The sequence below is a fragment of the Cynocephalus volans genome, chromosome 8, assembly GCF_027409185.1.
Source record: "Cynocephalus volans isolate mCynVol1 chromosome 8, mCynVol1.pri, whole genome shotgun sequence".
NCBI lineage: Eukaryota > Metazoa > Chordata > Mammalia > Dermoptera > Cynocephalidae > Cynocephalus > Cynocephalus volans.
Window position 1 is genome coordinate 100654926 of NC_084467.1, and position 25586 is coordinate 100680511.

The 25586-nt window shown below is 41.9% G+C and overlaps 1 protein-coding gene across 1 annotated transcript; it reads left to right on the top strand.

The window, feature by feature from the left end:
- Window positions 1-182: 182 nt before the first annotated feature.
- Window positions 183-9637, top strand: DCLRE1B (DNA cross-link repair 1B). The gene is made up of 4 exons (XM_063106175.1): window positions 183-553; window positions 1434-1599; window positions 2469-2651; window positions 7029-9637. The coding sequence occupies exons 1-4, from the start codon at window positions 365-367 to the stop codon at window positions 8114-8116; spliced, it is 1626 nt and encodes a 541-aa protein (XP_062962245.1). The 5' UTR covers window positions 183-364; the 3' UTR covers window positions 8117-9637.
- The last annotated feature ends 15949 nt before the right edge of the window (window positions 9638-25586 follow it).

Consider the following 25586-nt stretch of genomic DNA (forward strand, 5'->3'; position numbering starts at 1 on the left):
CAGACGCAGGCGCGCGGCTCCCTCTGGTGGAGTTGCGCGGGCAATCGGAAATCCGCTACTTCGGCCTGGCTCCTCCCAGCAGCGCGCGCTTTGAGTGCCTGTTCGGCCTCCGCTGCCGCGCGGGAGCGGGCGCAGAGCGTCTACCGCGGTTTGGGATCCTATCCCCAGTACCCCGCGAGCGCAGTCACTTCCTTCTTTCTTTAGTAGCTTTAGTAGCTTGTTCCTCTACTGGGCTGGCTTTCCCTTAGGGTTTGTGGCCCTGTTCTTGCCCCAGCATGACTTTTTTCGGGGCGCCGTTGTGGAAGCCTCACGCAGGAACCTGCCCCAATGCAGATCCCACTGGTGACTCTCCAGTCTCGTCACCATGAACGGGGTCCTGATCCCCCACACGCCCATCGCCGTGGACTTTTGGAGCCTGCGCCGGGCTGGTGCTGCGCGGCTCTTTTTCTTGTCCCACCTGCACTCGGACCACACCGTGGGCCTGTCTAGCACCTGGGCCCGGCCCCTTTACTGCTCCCCAATCACTGCCCACCTCTTGCATCGTCACCTACAGGTATGGGGGACTGGTGTCAGCTTCCAAGAGCTGGTCCTGGCATCTGGATAGGGACTTCCGGTCTGTCATAGCTTTGGAGTCATGGGGGGGGAGGGGAGGCAAGAGGACTGATTTTTACAGATGTAGGAGTTTGTTTGAACCCCCATATTCATCCTTCGCCCGGAATAGGAACGTGGCTTCCAACTGACCGACTTGAGATATTTTAGCTATTAGTTGGGGCGATTTTTTAGTACATCCAAGGAAACTGCCTACCTTTTCACATAAGCCAGGCCAATGTTGCCCAAACTGGTCTTCTCTTTATCTATCTAATGTGCTGGGTAAATACTGTATTTCTCCAGTCCCCTCCCCACCCAGGCCAAACTGATTCAGTAGGTATGGCTGGTGTGGGTCCTGGAAATCTTGCTGGATTTTTTTTTTTTTTTTTTTTTTTTTTTTTAAAGATGACCGGTAAGGGGATCTTAACCCTTGACTTGGTGTTGTCAGCACCACGCTCAGCCAGTGAGCAAACCGGCCATCCCTATATGGGATCCGAACCCGGGGCCTTGGTGTTATCAGCACCACACTCTCCCGAGTGAGCCACGGGCCAGCCCCTGGATTTTTTTTTTTTTTTAAACAATTGTCCCCAAGGGACAATTATGATCAAGAGAAAGTTTGAGACTCCCTGACTAGACTATTTTCTGAACTCTTAAACTTGTACAAAGGGTGGGTGGGGAGTGGGAGTAGGGGGGGCCTTTTGCTTGGGAATCCCCATTACAGCTTCTGCTCCAGGGTGGCTCAGGATTTGGTCAGCTTTCCTTGATTCATGTAAGGAATAGTTCCTGATCCAGGGAGGAATCAGGGAGAGGAGTCTGGTCACTGGGATGACCAATTTTTTTCTCAGGTATCTAAGCAGTGGATCCGAGCCCTGGAGGTTGGTGAGAGCCATGTATTGCCTCTAGATGAAATTGGACGAGAGACCATGACTGTAACCCTCATTGATGCCAATCACTGCCCTGGTTCTGTCATGTTTCTCTTTGAAGGCTACTTTGGAACCATTCTCTACACAGGTGAGTCTCCTGAGGGCTCCCTCCCACCTTCCCAGCCTCAATACTATTTTTGTTGATACTGCTTTTGTTTTTTATATTTTTATTTTTATTTTTTATAATAAAATCCATCAAGGACTTTTTTTTAATATTTAAAGCTAACTTTTGTCATTGTTTTCTTTACCCCGTGAATCAAAAAACAACCTGCTTCATTTCTCCTTCCTTGTAATTACTCCACATACCCTGTCCCCCACCCACTGGACACACAATTCAAAATAACTTTAAAAGATCTTTGTAATTTGTTAAGCATTATGATTTATAAAGAAGTGAAAGAGATACAAATCCCTACACTGAAGACAGAATATAAGTCTGGAGGCCTTCTAGCTTCATTACATATGAGCACAGCGACCCCTTCTTAACTGATTTCCCACGCCTTAGGATTTTCCACCTTCAACAGTTACAGTGGGGACCAAGCTTCAATGACTTTGGGAGACCATTCAATCCACTACACCCCCAAAGCTCAGGTAGAAATCTAATCCCCAACTTGGCAATGTTGGGAGCAGTTTGGGTCATGGGGAGCCAGTCCCTCATAAATAGATGAATGCCCTCCCTGGGGTGGGGGGTGGTGAGTGAGTTCTTGCTCTATTAGTTCCTATGGGAGCCAGTTGTTTAAAGGAGTAAACTTGTGTTTAAACTTGTGAAGAGTAACTAAAAACAGGAGCAGGATGGAGACATTTCCACAAAGAAGCTATACTACACAGTTTAGTGCCAGGCCACATAATAGTTTTCCCACAGGACAGTAAGCAAATACCCATCTGTTCCTGGAGGTGGGAGAGGCTTGTCTTCTATTATTTTGTCACTGACCTTCTGTCCCCCATATATTCTTCTTCCAGGTGATTTTCGATATACACCATCCATGCTAAAGGAGCCAGCCCTGACATTGGGGAAGCAGATCCATACCTTATACCTAGACAATACCAATTGCAACCCAGCCCTGGTTCTTCCTTCCCGACAGGAAGCTGCCCACCAGATTGTCCAGCTCATTCGAAAGCACCCACATCATAATGTAAAGATTGGTAAGTTGTTTCTTTTCCTTTTTCTCTTACTCATAGTTAGTGAATGTAGGCTCTTTGACGTTTCTCACATCTTTCAAGTCTTTGTGCAACTTTGACGCTGTCCGTGAAACCTACCTTGACCACCTTATTTAAAAACTGCAACCTGCCCACTCCCACATTTCCAACTCCTGATATCCTACCAACTCAACTTTTTCGTTTTTTTATAGCACTTCTCACCTCCCAACACACAGTATATGTTTTTTTTTAACATGCCATTACTTATTATTTATTATCTGTTCCCGACTTTCCCTGCCACACACACAACGTAAACTCCTTAAGATGGATGGAAGTGGGAAGAAGCTTTGTGTGTTTGTGGAATAGAGAAGCAGCAGCCAGTGTGACAGGCACACAGTGGGCAAGGAGACTGGAAAGCTACTATGAGTGCTGCTTGCCTTTTATTGTGTGACTCTCCCTGCTAGAATGTAAGTTCCACAATGGCTGGAGTCCTGGTAGACCATTTTGAACTTGGTCTAAACCTAGCCAACAAAGAGCTATTGAAGGATGTTAACTGGAAAAGGATAATACATATATATTTTAAAATTGTAAGACAGGTGATTGTATGTATCTGTGGGGTACAAAGTTGAATATCAATACCTGTGTACAATATGTGAAGTTCAAATCAGGATAATTAGTATATTCAACAATATACAATGTAATCATTTTTCATGGCCCTTTACCAATTCCTCTTTTACCCCCACCCGCTTCCCCTTTCCCACCTCTGATAACGTCAGTTCTCTCCTTTTGAAAGCTCAACATATTATTGTGATTGTTGTATCTTCCTTTCTTTCTTTTTTAAAATTATTTATTTTTTAGCTCCCACTTATGAGTAAAGACATTTGGTATTTCACTTTCTGTGCCTGGCTTATTTTACTTAACATAATTTTCTCTAAGTTAATTCATGTTGCTGTGAATGGCAGTATTTCATTTTTTTTAAAGGCGAAGTAATATTCCGTTGTGTAAATATACCACATTTTCCTTATCCAGTTGTCCAAGTTTGGACATTTAGGTTGGTTCCAACTCTTGGCTATTGTAAATAGAGCTGCAATAAACATGGGAGTGCAGGTATCCCTTCAATGATGACTTCCATTCCTTTGGGTTTATACCCAGCAGTGGGATTGCTGGATTGTATGGCTATTCTATCTGTAGTTGTTTAAGGAACCTCCATACCATTTTCCATAATGGCTGTACCAATTCACAGTCCCATCAACAGTGTAGGAGGATTCCCCTCATTCTGCATTCTTGCCAGCATTTGTTATTCTCTGTCTTTCTGATAATAGCCGGTCTAACTGAGGTGAGATGATATCTTAGTGTGGTTTTGATTTGCATTTCCCTGTTGCTGAGTGATGTCGGGCATTTTTTCATGTGTCTGTTGGCCATTTGTACATCTTCCTTTGAGAAATGCCTATTTAGCTCCTTTGCCCATTTTTTAATTGGGTTATTTGGTTTTTTACTGTTAAGTTGTTTGAGTTCCTTGTATATTCTAGATATTAATCCTTTGTCAGATGCATAGTTCGCAAATATTTTCTCCCACTCTGTAGGTTGTCTTTTCACTCTGTTGATTGTGTCTTTTGCTGTGCAGAAGCTTTTTAGTTTGATATAATCCCATTTGTTTATTTTTCCTTTTGTTGCCTGTGCTTTGGGGGACTTATCAATAAAGTCTTTGCCCATTCCTACTTCCTGAAGTATTTCCCCTATATTTTCTTTTAATAGTTGTATAGTTTCAGGTCTTACATTTAAGTCTTTAATCCATTTTGAGTTGATTTTGGTATATTGCAAGAGGTACGGGTCTAGTTTTACTCTTCTACATATGGATGTCCAGTTTTTCTAGCTCCATTTATTGAAGAGGCAGTCTTTTCCCCAATTTTTGTTCTCAGTGCCTTTGTCAAAGACCAGTTGGCTGTAAGTTTATGGGTTCATTCCTGGGTTCTCTATTTTGTCCCATTGGTCTGAGTGTCTGTTTTTATGCCAGCACCATGCTGTTTTGGTTACTATAGCTTTGTAGTATAATTTGAAGTCAGGTAGTGTTATGCCTGCAGCTTTATTTTTTTTGCTCAGGATTGCTTTGGCTATTCAGGGTCTTTTGTTGTTCTACATGAATGTTAGAATTGTTTTTTCTCTTTTTGTGAAGAATGCCATTGGTATTTTGATGGGGATTGCATTGAATCTGTAGATCACTTTTAGACATTTTCAAAATGATTATTAGAAGAAGGACAATACTGGGCTGAGCCCGTGGCGCACTCGGGAGAGTGCGGCGCTGGGAGCACAGCGATGCTCCCGCCGCAGGTTCGGATCCTATATAGGAATGGCTGGTGCACTCACTGGCTGAGTGCCGGTCATGAAAAAAAAGACAAAAAAAAAAAAAAAAAAAAAAAAGGAAGAGGGACAATACTGCACTCATTATCTTAAAATATATTCTGTAATTTATGAATTTATTATATTTAGTTTTTATTGTCTGACTCTCTCTGCTAGAATGTAAGTTCCACAACGGCAGGGCTCTTTCTTTTATTATGGATATATCCCAGATACCTATATTAATGCCTGACACATAGTCATTCAATAATTTGTTATATGAATGGACGAAATTTATCAGATTGTAGGTATTTAAATGAATGCTGTGCTTTAAATTAGGTACGTTGAAAAAAATAGGTTCGCTTGTTCTAGTGATGGTAAAAAACATTTTTAGGATTCTTCTTTTAAAGTTGCCTTTTAAGGGAGTTCATGATAATCAATTTTGTTTTAAAAAATGTAATAGGTTTAGTTCTAAATGACTTTTTTGGTTGTTTCCAAAACTATAAGTCCACAAAAGGGAATAGATTTGCCACCATTATGAACATTTTAAAAGGACATGGCCCAACTCTGAAAGGATTTTCAAAGTGAGGTTAAACAAAGGCATTGAAAAAATTATACACCTTCCAGGATAATTACCAAATTGAGAATATCCCCTACCCTCAGGATTGCTTAACTGCTCATGAAGAAATATCAGCCATACCCATTCTTGAATTTTCCCAGAGAAGCACAGTTGACTAGGAGGGTGCTGTGGAGGACTTGATTAATTTTGCAAATATATAATAAGCCCCCACTATGTGCCAAGTATCCACTAAGCAGTGGGGATATAAAAGATGAATAAAATGTGGTCTCTGACTTTGAGGGCTTACAGTCTAGTATGGAAGGACCTAGACAGGGAAAAATTGGGAATATATATAAAGAAAATCAGCTACGTTTGTGCCCAAAGAGTGAGATTTTGATCCATAATCAGGAATAAAGTAGATATAAAAGAAATATACGTTCTTTTAAGGAGTTGACAACCTGATTGTGGATTTGAAATAGACCTTAAGAAAAGGAACAGCTATTAAACAGCATCTTCCATATCTGTTACCATAACCATTACCCAAATTCATGTCTTCATTTCTTTCTATGTAAGTACTATTTGGGCCTTCCAGTTGGAACTGCTGCTTCCAGCTTATTCTCATCCAGGCAGTCGAATAACATTGCTGCTCTTCATTTATTTATTTATTTTCCTAAAGGCTTGTTCTGATCATATTATTCCTATGATTAGAGTTAGCCATTTTCCTGCTTTAGATTCTTTAATGGCTCCCCTTCACTTACAGAATTAAGTCCAAGCTCCTTAGCAGTACATACAAGGTCTTCTCTTATATGGTTCTTACTTATATCTCTAGTATCATTTCTCACCAATTCCTTCTTTACTTTAGTAACATCAAACTGACCCCTCTAAAATTGACACAAAGAATGATTATGTTTTGTAATGATGAATATCTTAATTATCCTGATGTGATTATTACATATTGTACACAAGTACTGATATGTCAACTCTGTATCCCACAAACAGGTATAATCAATTATGTTTCAATAAAAAAAAAGAAAAAAAAAATGTTTCCACCATATTCTTTCCTTGACAACTTAGCACAGTTGTCATTTTCAGGAAACTTTACCTAACTTAATTGACTGATCGATACTCTTCTTCTGAGCCCTCATAACACAGTATACATATCTCTAACATTGCCCTTCACTGTGTTGTTTCTGGGTCTCCATGTAGATTGTACCCTTGAGGGCTGAGACCTTTTTTACGTTTGTTTTACAGTGTCTAGCACTTGGTAGATACTTTCTTTTGTTGAACTGAATGAATAAGTGGATTCTGTGTGGCCTCCCTCACCCCCAATTCTCTGTGTATTTGTATCTCAGCTCAAATGCTCCCTGATATACTCCTTGGGTTGCCCCATAAATTTTGTGAATTTTGTTAAACATTTGGTGGACTTATTAGGGTTCTCCAATAGTTTCATTCTTCCTTCTCTTACTTTCCCCAATCCTTTTAACATTCAGGACTCTATAGCCTGGGAAAAGAATCACTGCTCGAGCAGCTGGCCCTGGAGTTTCGGACCTGGGTGGTATTGAGTCCTCGGCGCCTAGAGTTGGTACAGCTGCTGGGTCTGGCAGATGTGTTCACACTGGAAGAGAAGGCTGGCCGCCTCCATGCTGTAGACCATATGGAGATCTGCCATTCTGCCATGCTTCATTGGAACCAGACCCACCCTACCATTGCAATCCTTCCCACAAGCCGGAAAATCCACAGATCCCACCCTGATATCCATATCATCCCTTACTCTGACCATTCCTCCTACTCTGAGCTTCGTGCCTTTGTTGCAGCACTGAAGCCTTGCCAGGTGGTGCCCATCGTCGGTCGACGGCCCTGTGGAGACTTCTTTCAGGACAGCCTGAGCCCCAGGCTCTCCATGCCCCTGATTCCAGACTCTGTGCAGCAATACATGAGTTCCTCCTCTAAAAAACCAAGCTTTCTCTGGCTGTTACAAAGGAGGCTAAAGAGGCTGAGAACCCAGGGTGTTGTGTTTGAATCCCCTGAGGAAAGTACTGATCAACCTCAAGCTGACAGAGACACAAAGAAAGCCAAGAAAGAGAACCTTTTTCCCTGGCCTGGGGACCTTGAAAAGCAGCCCTTTCACCGTCCTTTGCAGATGAAGAAGCAGTTATTCCCAGACCTCTCCAGCAAAAAATGGGATGGGGCAGTTCCTTCCTGTGAGTCCCAGAAGATGGTGACTGTGTTTGCTAACCCCCTGGGATTTTCAGTGCAATTAAGGTCTACAGATGAGGAGTTTATCTCTCCAGAAACCAGGGGTGAAATTGGCTTAGGGTCCCCCTTGGTACCCAGGGGAGATGATGATGGCCCAGCAGCCACAGGGAACCAGAGTGCCTGGATGGGCCATGATTCTCCCCTGTCTCACAGCAGCAAGGTTGCCCCTTTTCTAGCTGCTGAGTTCAGGGGCCTAGCACTAAAGTACCTTCTGACTCCAGTGAACTTTTTCCAGGCAGGATTCTCTTCTAGGAGCTTTGACCAGCAGGTGGAAAAATACCATAAACCCTTGCTGAAGTACACACAGGAGAGTATGAAATAACCTTGTTTTATCCAACACTCCAGTTTTGAAGGGTGGCTGATGGCTGGTGAGGAGAGTTTGCTTTGTGCCTTACTTTTCTATCTTTATAGAGTCCACATGGGCTCACACTGGAGCAGCACTTCCTAAAGGTTCTTCATTGGAGTCCTGGTGCCTACGGAGTCCTTAGTTTTATAGTTGACTATGTTTAAGAAACACTTTTCATTATAAACTCTTCAGAGTATGCATGAGCACATTAAAGATTCTTAGAATTCCTATAGTAACTTAATCTATTTAACTTTGTTTAACCCAGGATTTTTCAAACTTTTGTGAACATGCAGTCATTTTATGTGGGTGCAGAAAGAGATAAAGAGGCTGAATCAAAAAGGACCAGGTTATTCCCATTGTTATTTTATGTGTTGTGTGCCATTCCCCATGTCCCCTTTTCCCTCTTCACAGATAAAAGTCCCTAGGTAGTTCCATTTTTTAAATTATGAACTGTGGTGCTGGAGGTTAAAGTGGTAGCCCCAAGGAGCATGTTCCAATCCTGAATGTCACTGACTTGCTGTGACCCCCATCCAAGTAACTTCCTGTCTCTGCCTCTGGGAGGGAACAGGAAGCAATGAAGAGGCCTTGGAACAGTAGTGAAAAATTCCACCTCTGCTTCCTTCATGAGTGTGTGCAGTTAGTGTCACTAGGACCTATCTGGCATAGAGCCAGTAGGAGGGTTGGGCATTTCTCACCAAGGCAGTACCTGGAACTCAGCTGAACATTAAGACTTAGGGTGTGACAGGCTCCCAGCTGCCTGGAGGCCCTGACTATTTGGCTGAAATAAAGTTAGAAAAGATCAAATGTGCTGTTAGATATCCTTCCGATTGTTCACATAGCTGGGATGTTTGTTGCACAGCCCCCACTTTGGTTTGAGCAGAGAGCCAGAGCACAGAGCCTGTTTGTTTTAGTATTCAAAGAAGAGACCAAGGAGCCAGCTGGCTGGTAGGGCTGGGGGTGTGCAGCTCTGCCCTGTCCTTCTGCTGTAACCTGACAAAATGCCAATCTAATAAGCAGGACAGCCAATACCATGGCTATGAGAGAATAGGCTCTGAGAGAAGCCATAGACATGTGGAGCTGGGCATGTGGATGAAAACTGCTTCAGAATGGAACCTTGAGCCTTAGCAACAAAGGAGGCTCGGTTTCTTGTCTGAGAGGGCAAAGTTTTCTATTTTTGGAAGGAGAGATGAATTTAGAAAACAAAATAAGTCCTTGCTCTTGGTCAAGCTGTACACAGCTCTCACACAGCTCTATTTCATCGATGACCTTTGTTGTAAGCCTCCCAAGAGCTTACTAGGAGCCACAGCAGACAAGGCATGTGGTGTGGCAGGAACATGGGCATTGGGCTTGAATCCAGGGAACCCTGGACAAATTGCTTTAATAGTAGATCCTCAGTTCCTCATCTGTGAAATGAACTGAGATAACCAGCCTCTTGTGATTGCTATGGAGATTGGTAAAATTCTAGCTCGGTGTCTGCCACATGACGGGTATTTCAAATGTTGGTTCTTGGCCTCTGGCTGTTCAAAAAAGTGATTCTGAATATAAAACAAGAAACTTAAGAAAATCATATAAAAATATAAAGAAAAAAAATCAATTCTAATTTCTCCATGTAGGTCAATCAATAGCTTTCTTTTAGTCTTTTTCTTTGCATGTAATGTGTTAAATACATAATTTTTAAAAATGGGAATAATACTGTGTGTAATTTCATATCCTGCATTTTACATTCTTAATAAGCATTTCACCATTCATTAAATATTATTCAAAAATGTCATTTTGAATAGTTGTACAATACCCTTAATTAAACCATTCCCATATTGTTCAACATTTTGTGTACTTTTAAAAAAATTATGTGTATTGCAACAAACATCCTTATACATGTACCTTGACATTTTTGTTTATTTCCTTAGAATAAATTACTGGAAGCGGAATTACAGTTTTAAGTTCTTGATGCAAATTGTACCAAATTGCCCTCCAGAAGGGTTTTCTTGCCATCTTTTCTTCAGAAGAGGATAGCATTAAAATACCTTGAAGACTGATTAAGTTTGAATATCATGAGAACAGTACATGTTAACAAGTGGAAAATCATGTGTTAAGTCAACAAATATTTACTAAACCATGTGCTCTAGAAGCCTCTAGCTATCTCACTTCTGTGAGACCCAAGGGTGGCTGGAAGAGATAAGGTAGTTCTCACTACAGGGGCCCCCATATTGGGGTTATCCAGCAACAAAGGAGCCTGTCCACTCTTGGCGCCTGCTGTGTCACACTTCTTCCTTGAAATGGGATCTATATGAATTCAGATGGAGCAGAAGCAAAGGCTTTGAGGAATTTAGTTGGTGGTGGCATGTTTGTGTTTTAATAATGGGAAAATTCCATACCATTCTAAAATAAAAATGTCTGACTTCTTATAATAGAGATCAGCAGTTGCTTTGTTTGATTTCTCAATATTCTTGCATATAAAAATGCATCACATATATCTTAGTTGCCAATTAAAATTAATTTATGTTTACAATCTAAGGATGACTCCATAGATGTATGAAGATCTTTACATCAGGCTTGAAGGTGCTGGGAAAAAAGAAGTTCCCTAGAGATCCATTAGTCATTCTTCTTGACTTACCTCTTACTAAGAAGACATTTCTTCTACTCATAAACCTTCAGGAACCCAGACTATTCTGTAGAACACTTTAGATCCACGCAAGGCAAGCCATCCTATCCTTCCAGCCATATCTCCCAGGATCCTCCTAGCTCTGCAAGACAGTCTGCCATAGTGGGAAAGGAATTTTGAGTTAGACAAGTGGGTTGAGAATAGTGATCCTGTGGCTTAACTAGCTATGTATATAGTCTCAAGCAAGTTATTTAGCTTTTTGGCACATAAGTTTTTTTCATTTGTAGAGTAGGAATAATAATGCCTTCCTCCTAGGGTTTGGAGGAGAATAACACAGGATGAAGCAACCAAAGCACTTCACAAAAGAGTCCTATCTATTTTTTAAAAATGTTTTTGCCTTATCCTCCCTGCCATACCTTAAGTTCTGGTTACAGTGGAGTGGGTGACATTCCTAGTGCATGATGCCATTGGCAAATCCTCCCTTCCAAGCCCAGAAGTTTCAAATGTTAGGCTGACCAGGTTTAACTGTGAAATCCTAATGCAAGGCCAAAATACAACAGAAAAACAAGTGGTGGGTCAGAGGCCCAGAGTGTCTGAGGATTTGTGCAGAGCAGAACAGGTTGGGCTGAGCATTTCAGAACATTGTGGGTAAGCAAAGTGTCAGACACTATGCTTGATGTGGTTCTAGGTTCTTCTGCCACACCTACTCTATAAACTGGCAGTCTTGGATCAGGCCTGCAAGTCCCCTTTTCAACTCCTACACAAGGAAGGCAGAACCACTGGAGAAAAGAACCATACGACTGGTATCACTACAAATTTCAGCCTCTAGTATCTTCAAAGCTGCTTCTCATTTCCTTATGTCCTTGATCCACCCCCCCTTTCATATACCTCAGTGGTTATTCCAAACCTTGATGACTCAAACTCTTACAACATATGAAGCCTTAGGAAGACACCTTTGAGCATCAAGGGTATCAAGCTGTAATACCCTGAAGCAACTTCCCTGGACCACAGGAACAGGTCTGGTCATCCACCCTCATGCCAGAGGTGGCAGAATTAACCCCTCCGTACCTTGCCCTGTTTAAACCCCAGTCACTGTCAGGAGTCCAAGTCTAATTCTCAGCCTTCCCTACCTTCCTTTCACTAGGCTCTCAGATCTCCTGCTCTGTGATCAGCAAATTCCCATATGTCCTCAATATCTTTTAAAAAGTCTCCTACACCTTCCTTGCCTAAATTGAAGACTGGCTCTCCTCTGAACTACTTTCTGGCCAGCCTCTGAAGTAGAGGCCATTTTTATGTCCCCCCACCTCAGGGTAAGGAGGTGAAGCTGATGTCCTCCTTGCTCTTCTTGCTGCCTCCTGACCATTATTCCCATCCTTTCCTGTGAAAATCCCTTTGAAGTGCATACCATCTGACCATACCCTCCTCCTCACTTATCAAGACTTGGTCCACTGAATAGCCCTTCTTCTCCACGACTGTCATCATTCTGAAGGACTTCAATGCTCTGGTCACTCAATTCTCTTGACTCGTTCATCTCCAAAGGCCTTATTCTCTCTCTGCTTCACCACCCTGTTATTACCAGAAATTGTACTACATCTGAAATCTCAGTTTTAACCTTATTTTCTCCCAGCTTATTTGCTCAAGTACCTCCATTGCCAATGGTTTGCTATTCATAAGCCCTCTCTGAGCTTCACCTCCCACCTTGACTTGACTGTATCAACAATCCGTCAATATAATATCATTCTATTGCCCCCTCACTCAAACACACTTGCCTTGAAAAACTCCAATTGTATATAAATCACACTATCTATCTACTCTTTGCCTGCACTGAGCAGCTACACGTTGGAGAAACCACTCAACTAGGCCAACTGATTTCATTTTAAATTCATGATCTCATACATCAAAATGGCCTTCCATGCTGCTGAGTGATCCTATTACGTTTCTCAGGTAGGCTCAGTTTCCTACTCTGCCTTTCTCCTTTCTTTCCCCTCCCACCCACACTACTTTCTGTCAGCAAATTCTGGTGTTTTCAGCATCTTTACCTCTACCGCCTGTGTCTAAGCAACCTTTGTTTCTGGACTATTGCAAGAGCCTCTTAAATGTTCTCCCTGAGTCCAACCTTGTCCCTCTCTACTCCCCAAATATAGTCTAATTCCTAGAACAGCCATGATGAGATCATGCTACTTCTCTGCTCAAATCCTCCAATGGCTTTCCAGCTCACTCAAAAAACCAAAGTTCTGGGCCGGCCCGTGGCTCACTCGGGAGAGTGCGGTGCTGATAACACCAAGGCCCTGGGTTCGGATCCCATATACGGATGGCCGGTTCGCTCACTGGCTGAGCGTGGTGCTGACAACACCAGGTCAAGGGTTAAGATCCCCTTACCGGTCATCTTTTAAAAAAAAAAAAAAACCAAAGTTCTTTCAGTGGTCTGCATGGCCTCTGTGATCTAGTGCCCCATTTACTACTTCCCCACCCTTCACCTACTCTGCTCCAACCACACTGAGCTCCTTGGAGTTAGTCCAATGTGCCAGGTAAGCACTTTGCCTCACTTGTTCCTTCTCCCTACAGTATTTTCCACCCAGATACCCACATAGCTCTCTTCCTTGAAGTTTTAGCTCAGTGAAGTTTTTATTTATTTATTTATTTATTAATAACTTTTCAAAAAACATTCTATGATGTTGTTGTGGAGCTGTTGGGGGGAGGGGGAAAGGGGAAAAGGGAAGGAAATATGGTAGGAGAACGAGGAAGGAGAGAGGGCAGGGTTGAGGCTCTGTGGTACCCCCCTCATTCCTGTATGGGAGACCAGGGGTCATTGCTGAGCTGGGTGCAAATGTCAGAGGGGTGTAGCTGAAGCCCTTGCCCCACCACTACCCCAGCTCAGGAGCCTGGGGTGCTCCCTGTGGCAGCTCAATGGTTGTCACTGGGCTGGTTGTGGGTGTCAGTGGGGCGTGGCTGAGGCCCTCAGCCCCAGACCCTTGGGACTGGCTGTGGATGTTAGGGGACATGGCTGAGGCCCCCAGCCCTCCCCGCTTCCTGGCTTGGTAGCTCAGGGGACTTCCATCCTTCTAGGTTTTATAGGTGTTCTTTGGTGATGTGAGACCTTTACTAGTTAATAACAAAGTTTGTCTCCGGTGTGTGGGTATTTTGTTTTCTCTTTCAGTTCTACATTGGATTATTTGCTGTTCCCACCACTTAAACTCTGCACTGGAACTAATTTGTTGTCCTTTGCTTCTAATATGGGGAACTTCCTGTGGGGACCAGCTCTTGAGCTCTGTGGTTAAGCTAAATTGTTGCTTTGCTGCTGACTCCCTGGGGAAGGCTTTTGATGCAGCTCAGGTTTTAATGGTTGACTTTGTAGGTACTTCCGGGTCTTGTGAGGTCTGGCGTACCTGAGTTATGTAGAAACTCTAGTCTGGGCCTGAGTCCCTTCAGCAAACTGCACTCCCTACAGTTCTACATTCCCAACCAGTCTCCACTGAGTGATCCTACACTGACTGGGGGGCAGATCAGCTGTCCTTGCTGTGCCCCAATGTTCCCTCGGTGGGCCTATCTCCCCCACTGCCCACCCTCCAAACACTTTCCACAGGGTGGGCTGTGTGCTTGTCCCTTTCAATGACTCACCAGCCTCTGAGTGGCTTCCTTTCTTCAGTTGTTGTGGCCCCTTGCTCCTATGTGGGTCCACGCAAACCCTGTTAGTGGTCTTGCTGGCCTGGGGGCCACCAAGGCCCTCTTCTTCCTGCCGACTCCAAGCAACCTCACCTGAAGGGCACAGCTGTGGCTTTTGCCAGCTCTTGCTCCATGCACTCACCAGCTCCAGCCCTGAAGCAGCCAGGGTTCAAAACGGTCAGAGCAGTTCTTTCTTTCTCTCATTGTGGCTTCTCCCACCTTCATGCACTCTGTAGGCCTCTCCTCCTCTACCCCTGATCTCTAGTGGCCCCAGCTTGGCTGTTGTTGCTTTCCAATAGTTGCAAATTGGTTGACCCATGGGAGAGAGTGACACTGGGGACCATCTATTCCACCATCTTGACCAGAAGCTCTCTCAGTGAAGATTTTCTTGATCATCTTATTTAAAACTGCAACCACCCTGCCGGCCACTACCTATCCCTCCTTTTTAACTTTTCTCCATAGAGTACTTACCATTTTTTAATGCACTATATCATTGACTGACTTAGTTTATTGTGTGCCTCGTTCTACTAGAAGGTAAGCTCCAGCAGTTTTTTTCTCTGTTTTGTTCACTGCTGCATCCTTAGTATCTAGAACACATGGGAGACTCTTAATAGTAAACATTCGTTGAATGAATAAATGAATAAATATAGAAGAATGATGATTGAACATCCTTTAGGCAATCTTCCCTCAATAAATACTATTTCTCTTAAACAGGGAATAAAGCAGAGTTCTCAGCCCTCAAGGAGCTCACAACCTTCAAATGCTTAGTTTGTCAGAAACTTTATAAATATTATCTCTACATCTTACAACTATCTTGTGAGAAAACTAGTTGCTGTGCATTGAATTGTGTTCCCCAAAGATTTATGTATTAATTCCCACCATAACAGTGTTGAGGGTGAGAAATTCTATTATGTAATTGAAAGGTGGGGTAATTAAGAGGTGATAAGATTTTTTTTTTTTTTTTTTTCGTGACCGGCACTCAGCTAGTGAGTGCACCGGTCAGTCCTATATAGGATCCGAACCCGCGGCGGGAGGGTCGCACGCGCTGCCAGCGCAGCACTCTACCAAGTGCGCCACGGGCTCCGCCCAAGAGGTGATAAGATTTTGAGGACCATGCCCTAGTGAGCGGATTGATCTATTCATAGAAATAAGTTAATGGTTTAAAGGGAGGTAATGGGCATGGTTCTGATGGCTTTATAGAAGCAGTAAGTGAGCAGGTTAGCTCTCTCTTGCTCAAGCCATTTGCCCTGTGACACACTGCATTGGGGTAAAGAGTCACAAGGCCCTCACCAGATGTGTTCCCTTGACTTTGACTTAGCCTCCAAAACTGTAAGGAAAAAATTTGATTTCTTTATAAATTACCCAGTTTCAGGTATTCTGTTACAAGCAACAGAGACAGATATACACTAGTGTCCGTAAATTCATTCATTTGTTCACTCACCAAACATTTATTGAATATCTATTATGTGCCAGGCACTAGTGCAGACAATGGGGATATAAAGTAGTAAACAAGACAGAAAATGTCTTGCTCACATTGAACTTACATCACAAAAAAGAGAGACAGATAGTATACATAAACAAATATCAGACAGTAATAGGGCTCTGAGGAAAATAAAACTGGTTAATGGTGGTGGGGAGCAGTTTAGATATGGTGGTCAAGGAAGGTATCTCTGTGGGGTTGACGATTAAGATAAGAACTGCGTGATGAGAAGGAGCCAGCAGGTAAAGACCTAGGGGTAGAGGGTTCAGGTAGTATCAGAACAAAGACCATGGGGTGGGAATGAACTTTGTGCCCAAGGAATGTCAAGAAGAATGTGTGTTGGAGCGGGAGAAGGAGATGAGTTCAGAGAGGAGGAGGAATTGGATCAGAATTGCCTTATGGATTTTATTCGAAGCATAATGAGAAGCTATAGAAGTGCTTTAAAGTAAGGGAGTGATATGATCTGATATATATATATATATTTTAAGCAACAGATGGAGAATGGGGCAAGAATGAAAGCAGGATACCAGTTAGGAACCTCTTGCGGCAATGAGAGATATTGGTAAGCTGAACTGGGTTTTTGGGAGAAAGAGGTTTTACACTGTGTTTGGATATAAACCTTTCAGAGTCACCTCTTTAGTACAAGTAGCAACAAGAGAAAAGACATAACTTTTTCTCCACCAAAGCTTTCACAAAGGAAAATTGTATATGTAACCACATATATACCCACAAATAATATTTAAATACACATATTTGGAGGGACTGAGGAAAAGGAGAGGAAAAAATGAGTGAGCTAATTTATAATGTAAGTAAACAACTGGAATATTTTGTGAATTAACACTATTTCATATAACAGATATGTATAACTGTGTTCTTAAAAGATATAAAACAACTTTTACTGGCTTTGAAGTCAATTCGAGCCTTGGGATTAGAGGTTACATTTCCTGACAGCCTAGAAATCTTCAGTAAAAAATTTATTTATTAGTACCTACTTTTTATTTTTATTGTTTTTATTTTATTTTATTTTATTTATTTTTGTTGGTGGCTGGCAGGTAAGAGGATCCAAACTCTTGACCTTGGTGTTATCAGCACAACTACCTTTTATTTTTAAATTATTTAAATTGTTATAAAATTTTAGCCATAAAAATTTATAGAGAATAACATGATTCCTCATCTTTGAATATCTGCTTCTATGAGGAGAGATCTATAAGATACAATGGAGAACAGAGCATAGTCAAATCCAGTCTGATTTGGGCCTCTTTATTTAATAAGTTGTAGTGTTCTACATCCTTACAGAAGAGTGCTTAAATAAAAAAAGGTGGTTTTAGGTTCATGAGATTGCATCCTCTCTTTGTAAGGCTCCTAGTTTATACATAGTTAAAACCTGCACTTCCTTTTAATCAAGGTAGGTCTAAAAAATTCTTATTTATTTATTTATTGGGGTACGATTGACAAATATAAATAGTTTATATTTACAGTACATGATGTGATTTTTGATATATGATATACTGTGAAATGATTACCACAATCAAGCTAATTAACATATCCATCACCTCACATTTATCTGTGTGTGTTTGTGTTGAGAACATATAAGATCTACTCTCTTAGTAATTTTCAAGTATCCATATGTATTAGTCCATTTTGTGTTGCTATAACAGAAATACCTGAGACTGAGTAATTTATAAGGAAAAGAGGTTTATTTGGCTTACGATTCTGGGACAGCTGCATCTGGCATGGGCCTCAGGCTGTTTCTACTCATGGTGGAAAAGTGGCAGGCAGCCGGCGGGTACAAGCAGATCACATGGTGAGAGGAAGCAAGAGAGGGAGAGGAGGTGCCAGGGTCTTTTAAACAACCAGCTCTTGCAGGAACTAAAAGAGCGAGATCTCACTCAGGAACCCCTCCCCCTGGGGGAGCATTAATCCATTCATGAGGGATCTGCCCCCATGACTCAATCAGTTTCCAACACTGCCACATTGGAGATCAAATTTCCACATGAGTTTTGGAGGGGACAACACATCCAAACTCCATCACCATATTTATTGTTTCATATTTCATTTCTCTCAGAATCTCTGATTCTACAGATCGTACAAGTGGAGATGAATAGTAGTGGATTCAGGATATCATTTGGAAATAACACTAAAGAATTGTTCTGATGGATGGAGTGAGGAAAGAAAAGGTATTGCTATCTCCATTTTAATGATGAGGAAAGTGAGATTCATTTACATGCCCAGCATCACACCCCAGTAGTTAGCAGAATCAGGATTCCTATGGAGGGCTCCAAAGCCCATATTTTTATACTGGACGTCCTAGGATAAGTGGGATAGGTTAGGTAAAAGCCTATTTCACATTGGAAAATCTACCCCCTTTTTTTTTTTTTTTTTTTTTAACGAACAGGATGCAGCCTCAATTCTCCAGCATTTTGATAGAGCACCTTCCCCTACTCCATCCTCAATGGAGAGAACCACTTGGTAACCACGTCTTGACTGCTTACAGGTTTCATCAAAGTGAGTTTCTAAAAGTAATTAAAAATTAAGTTAAATTCACAGCCAGAAATGAAGATTGTTGTTTTGAGGTTTCTTAAACTCTATTCTACAGTTAACTGAATTCTAGTGCTTTGAGCACTGTGAATAAGCATGCAGTAATTTACTTAGCAAAACAGTTATTAGTACCAATCACATGTCAGGAGTTGTGCTAAGCAAGGGACACTTCATTAGGGCCTTTCTGATTTCTGAGTTTGTAGAAAATGTAAAATGGCTTAGCACAAATAATATTCAATTATTATATCTCAAGTTCCTGTCCTGATTCGCTGCCCTCTTCCTTGTGGTTCTCTGCATGCCTTCCCAGAGCATTTATTTTGGTTTGGTATGTTGCTTGGAATTGATCACAAGGAAAGATTTATGGAATGGGGTGCTAAAAATTTGTGTGACAGTTGGCCAAAGAAAAGATGAGAACCTACAGAATCGACGAGGCATGATAATGAGAAATGATAATGACCCAGGGAAAGGGAGAGAAAAGCACTATATCTTGGTTTTGCTAAATAAAAGGTTGGTATATGATGAAAGTAAAAGAGAGTAAGATGGTTATGTGTAGAAAAGGGAGGCATTAGAGATGATTACAGGGGAAGGAGGGTCTGAGAAGTAGTAAACATGGGTTATATGAGAATTCACGGCATTTTTTCTTCCCCCAGAATAGTCTCTGGGGTGGGCCTGGAAAATTATGAAAATTAGAGGTAAAGTCTCTTGCACATTGTCTCTAAGTCCTGAAAACCTCCTTCTCCCCCTTTTTTTATTGAGGTGAAATTCACATAACATATAATTAACTATTTTAAAGTGTACAATTCAGTGGCATTTAGTGCATTCACAATGTTGTGTAACAAATACCACTCTCTGGTTTCACCTCTCCTTTCTTTTAATTGCTGTATTTGAATCCTCCTCTTTAATGCCATAGGCAGGCCCTTCATCCAAAGTCCCTATTCCATCAAGACATCATTGCTGCTGGGACACAGTCCCCAAAATGTCCTATTCTAACTCCTGTAACTCACACTAGATTTTCCCTTCATTAAACCAGTCAAGGAGCCAGAACAACTTTTCCTGGCTTATTCCTGTGAGAAGAGAAGTGATAGTGAAAGTAGTCAAAATGGCTCAGTTCATGACTTCCCAGATGTAGCTGACGTGGACAGCACAAACAGCTTCCCTGGATAGTAAGAGCTGAATATGGATATTGACAAGAATAGATTCTATCAGTTGGACCAAACTAACCTTCCCAGCTTGTCAGTCACTTCTCATACTATGAATAATCCTATGCAGGAGCAACAACTCTTCTGCCCCTACTATTGCCACGAAGATCACTATTGCCAAGATCAGCCTGTTAATAGCCATCTCCAATAGACATTCTTCAGTCCTTACTATCCTTTACCTCTCAGATCCTTTGGACACACAGATTAGCTCCTTCTCTAGAAAATCTCTCCTAGTTCTCTCCTGTATCAGTTAAGAATGATTTTGGCTACAAACAATAGAAAACTTATCTAACAGTGTCTTAAAGCATAAGAATATTTATTTACCTAAAAGGTAGCCCAGAAGTCGGCAGTTCCAGGTTCATTCAGAAACTCAACAACGTCATCAAGGACCCAGTGTTTTGATTGGTCTCTGTTATCCTCAGCATGCTGTTTGTCTTCATTGCTGCTTGTTGTCACATTTGTGGTCACAAGATGGCAATGGTAGCTCCATTCCTCATGTTTTCATGCCTCGTCTCAGGAAGAAGCCATAAACAGCAAAAGATTTTTTTCTCTCAAAGTGCTATCTTTCTATACAAAAACAGTTTTTTCCCAGGAGACTCTCAGCAGACTTCCTTTCATATTTCATCAGCCAGTACTGAGTTCCCTACTCATCCCTAGACCTATCATTGGCAAAGAGAAATGGAATTACCAGTTTTGGTTTAGACCAGTTGTGATTTATTTCTGAGTTAGGGAAGAGGAACTTACCTTCTTTGAAATCAAAAGATCTTCCTTCTCCCTGAACAAAACTGGGATTCTATAAATAGGGAAGCAGTAGTATAGGGAATGGCTTTTGGATAAGTGTGACAGAGATAGGCTTATTTTTTTACTATAATCATCTCTCTTTCCTCCTGGGCACATAGTTAGATTACATCTCATAACCTCTCTTTTCAGCATCCATGTTCCAGAGTTTCCACCAATGTAATGTGTGCAGAATAGATTTATGTGTTTGCTATCTCCAGGTCTGGCCTATAAAAACTTCCTATACAATCATCCATATTTTCTCTTTCTTTTTTTTAAAATAGGGTTTTAAAAAGGGTTTGTTTAATTACTTAAATACAAGGATGAGGCCAGGTAGAGTAGGGGAGGGGGCACCACCCACAGAAAGCTCAAGTCCCTTGAGGCCCTCTTCTCCTGTCTGCCCTTCAGACACCACAACTGAATGGCTAGAACCAGGTCCCAATGACCACCCTCTCCTGGGTGAAGGAGTGGGTGCAGGTCTCTCTAGGCCGCTGGACCCTGGAGAGGAGCCAGGAATGGAGTGGAGTTCTCAGCTTCCTGGGCCCTTAGACCCACAGCCCTACCCCCTGTGGACAGGTATAGGGCAGGGTTGGGACCAACCAAGAGACATTCAGACAAACACACAAAGAAAAGAGGGCCCTAGCCCCACCTCCAACCCTGATGGACTAAGGCATCTCACCAATGCTGCCAGGGAGAGGAGGGTTTGAGGGCACAGTTGGAGAAGAGATGGAGCAGCCCTGCAAGGACACCCCAGGAGACTGAGGGCCAGAGGCTAGACAGGGTAAACCCTCTGAGACCAGCTCCAGAAGGGTGTTCCCTGCCTCCATCCCCCAGAACCCCAGGCACCCATCCTTGGGTCCTGCCAAGCCAGGGCTGGGTCCAGATGTACATCAGTGCCATCTAACCTCCCCTCCCAAGATCCCAATCAGGAAACAGAAAGATTCTGGAACAAAGGAGGGTGCTAGCAACCTTCTGAAACCAACAGTGAGGGTACAGGCCCTTTTCAGGTGTCTGGCAGGGAATCTGAGTCCTTTCCCACTCAGGTTGGTAGTCCTCTGTCCCTTTATCCAAAAAGAAATCCAACCCAAGCCACAATGGGAAGACAGCAAGAAAGAACATGGCATGTTACCCCCAATCTCTTTCCTTTTTAAATTTCTGGCCAAATACAAAGGATCCAGTGGAGAAATCCAAGGCTCCAAGGAATGGTAAAGCCACAAGAATCTAGATGGAAGGTCCCTTAAGTCCTGAATGACTTAGTGGAGCAGAGCAACACCCTCACCCCTAGCCACCAGCAATGGACTGACATGAGCAAACAATACAATTAAATTGTGTTAAGCCACTGAGATATGGGGGTTGTTTGCTACATCAGTTAGCTAACGTTACCTACAAATAGTCCTTAACTTATGTTGGTTTGACCTAGGATTTTTCAACTTTACGATTGTGTAAAAGTGATATGCATTCAGTAGAAATCGTACTTTGAACGTTCAATTTTGATCTTTTCCCAGACTAGTGATATTATCTCATGATGCTGGGCAGCAGCAGTGAAGCCCAGCTCCCAGTCAATCATGAGATCACAAGGGTAAACAACCAATACTTGTTATCTTCCTGCTGTTTGCTAAACCACCAACAAGTGTGGATGCCCCAGTGCCTTCTACTAGATATTCTCAAGACTCATCAGGAGAGAGATTGATTAACCTGTTATGATAGCATCCCCATCATCCCCTAATTAATTTTAGTTCAATGCTTCAAACATTCTGTAAGCCCAGTGTGCTTTCAGCTGTGTACGTTAATGTTAAGTATGCATACAACCATTCTGTTTTTCACTTTCAGTACAATACTCAATAAGTTACATGAGATATTCAACCCTTTGTTATAAAATAGGCTTTGTGTTAGATGATTTTGCCCAACTGAAGGCTAATGTAAGTTGTTCTGAACACATTTAAGGTAGGATAGGCTAAGTTATGATGTCTGGTAGTGTTAACAAAAAATGACCATGAGAACCACAGAGGAAGAAAAAGAGAAAGTGTATTTCCAAAGAAGGAGGGAAAAAAGGGCAATCAGCAGATTTGGGAAACTTGAAAGTGTATGCTTGGAAGGAGGGTGGGGGAACCAGTTTTTTTTTTTTTTTTTTTTTTTTTTTTAAAAGATGACCGGTAAGGGGATCTTAACCCTTGACTTGGTGTTGTCAGCACCACGCTCACCCAGTGAGCAAACCGGCCATCCCTATATGGGATCCGAACCCGCGGCCTCGGCGCTCCCAGCGCCACACTCTCCCGAGTGAGCCACGGGCTCGGCCCGGGGAACCAGTTTTTATGCTTTGCAGGGTCAGCTTTACATAGGTCTGACAGGTTTGGAGGAATTCTATGAATATTTATGAAGGAAGGCATGTGCTTGCACAGTGAGTAAACCTGCAGGGAACATGCATCCCCTGTTCATTTTGGAGTGGAGATTTAGTATTAAAATGAGGTGAAATCTGCCCCTGACATCAGAGGTAAGTATAAGGCACAAAAGTGACTTACTATGCGGTCTCTGTAGACTGGCCAAAATTGGTTTAGAGATGGCAGTTCTTATCAGAAGAAGAAAGTCTGTGAAGCCAATTCCCTGTCCAATCAGAGCCATAGTGAGCCCCCAAGAATGAGAAGGGGGGCAGTCAGTGGATGGTACCAGGTGGACTTGTTGAAGGTCAGTGTAGAATTCCCAGCTACAGCTGATTTGGTCTTATCTTCCAAGAGCTGATTTCTGCTTACTCACAGGAAAAAAAAGCCTCATAACAGTAACATATAGTTTGTAAGCAGTCTGATCCCTCATCCTGCTATGGCTGTCTGGCTCTGGTGATTTTAGAGTGTCTCTTTCAGCCACATAGAGTCCATCTTTGTCTGCCTTTTGGTGTATATTTTAACAGTAGAATAGGTGTGTTAAATGCATCTTTCTTTCTTTCTTTCTTTCTTTTTTTTTTTTTTTGGCTTTTTAGAGATTGAAGTAATTAAATGCATTTTTGACTTACAATATTTTCAACTTAAGATGGGTTTATCAGGATGTAACCCCATCGTAAGTTGAGGAGCATCTGTATTCACTGAATAAACAAAGAACAGGGTCTGCCACATTTCACTATGCAAGCTTTCTTTGCTAAGGATATCCTGAAGGAGTCTTGGAAAGACAAATTCTGGGGATACCTTAGTCTTGCAACACTTGGGGGGAAGGATGAGTAGGGGAACTGTCTATTCAGGATTGGCATTCATACCCAAGGCCACAAACATCCAGTAAGAAATCGTTGTGGGCCTAGTGCCCAGATCTTGTTTTCTGATATAATTCCCCATAAAAAGAACCAGGATTCCTTAGGGAAATGGCTGATTCTAGGGATGAAGCATGGAAGGTACAAGATGAATCTGGAATATCTTATTGTGGAGACATGCTAAAAAAGACACAGGATCCCACTTGAAAGGGTACCCACTAAGTCTGAAAAATTCCAGCACCAGAATAATTAAGGATAGTAATGAATTATAAACCATTGAAAAAAATAGTAATTCATGAGCCTATATCATTAATAAATAGGTAACTAAGTAACAGAGATAAGAGAGGATTGGTAGAGGCAAGAATCATAAGCTAAATCTAAATCTAGGAGTACATGTTTAATGAGGAGAATATTTGCATGAACTAAGGTGTCTCCCCACAGATTGCTTATTAATTACAGGGAAAAAAATAGTAGATACACTGTGGAGAAACCAGACACCTTGACAAGGTGATCACAATATCATCAGTGAGGGACAGAGAGACATCATGTTCCTTTGGCTGTAATATCCTGAGAAGAACACAATATCACTTATGCAGTATCCTAGCCAAGAATGGATAACCTGAATCTAATCATGAATAAACATAAGACAAATATAAATGACAAACCTAAAATGAGAAACATTCTATTACTCCCCCCGCCCAAAGCCTGTATTTTTCAAAAATATTAAAGACAAAGAAAGGCTAAGGAACTGCTCCAGATTAGAGATTAAATAGACATGACAATTAAATGCAATATATGATTCTAAACTGGATCTTGTGCTGAATAGGGAAAAAATGCTAAGAAGGACATTATTGGATCAGTTGATAAAAATTTGAATATAGATGGTAGGTTAAAGGATTATATCAATGTTAAGTTTCCTGGAGCTGATAATTGTATGTATTGTGTTTATGGAAGAGAATGTACTTATCTTTATGATATTCAAGTATTAAGGGATAAAGGGGTATGATGCATGCAACTTACTTTCAAATCGTCAGAAAAAAATGTGTGTAATAAATCTTTATCTGTTCTATCTACCTACCTACCTTCCTACCTACCTATGTAATCTAAGAATGAAAAGGGTATATAGTGCTCTTACTATTCTTGCAACTTTTCTATATGTTTGAAATTATTTCCAGATAAAAAGTTTTCTGGGGTCTGATTTTAAAAAAGTCATTGAGGGTTCCCTTCTGTTGGTTCAAGGCATTTTTCCAGGTTATACTTCCTATCCTTTATTTTACATTTTTATTCTCATCTGGTATTCCAGTTTTACAACCCATCGGCTTCTACTTGAATTCTCTTTTTCTTCCCAGTGACTTGGATTCAGTACTTGTTTGGATAGTTCGTCCAGCTTTTTGATTCAGCTTCTCCCAAGACGCAGTCTTCTGGTCAGCTTCTCCTACTGGCCTTGAGCACTGTGGCTCCTGAGCAAGTGAGTTCTTGCTAGCAACACTGAATCCAGGCTCTAGGCTCTAGAGGAATATCGTACCCTGAATGAGACTTCAATGCTTCCAACTGCTAACAGCCCCATCTCCCTGTCCAGCTGCCCTGTCTGGGAGGAAATATTTCCCATATTTGCCCCCTTCTCCATGTTCCCTGTTTGAAACCCTCATTATTTACTAATTATGCTCCCGTTCTCCAGTCTTGAATCATTCCAGCAGCCATCCTCCTCACCCTCACCAGTTCTCTATTACCTGCCTGATTAAACCTCAAACAGCTCTTCATTGCCTTTCAAAATCTGATACAACCTACCTTACATATCCTGCCACTTCCCTGCTAAACTGTAAGCTCTTTCAGGGCATAGATCATGCCTTTTCTTCTTTGTATTTTTAATTTCTGACACAGTGCCTGGCACAAAGAAGATGCTCTATGGACATTTGTGGAATGGATAAATGACCTCCAGCTATGCTAACCTTTGA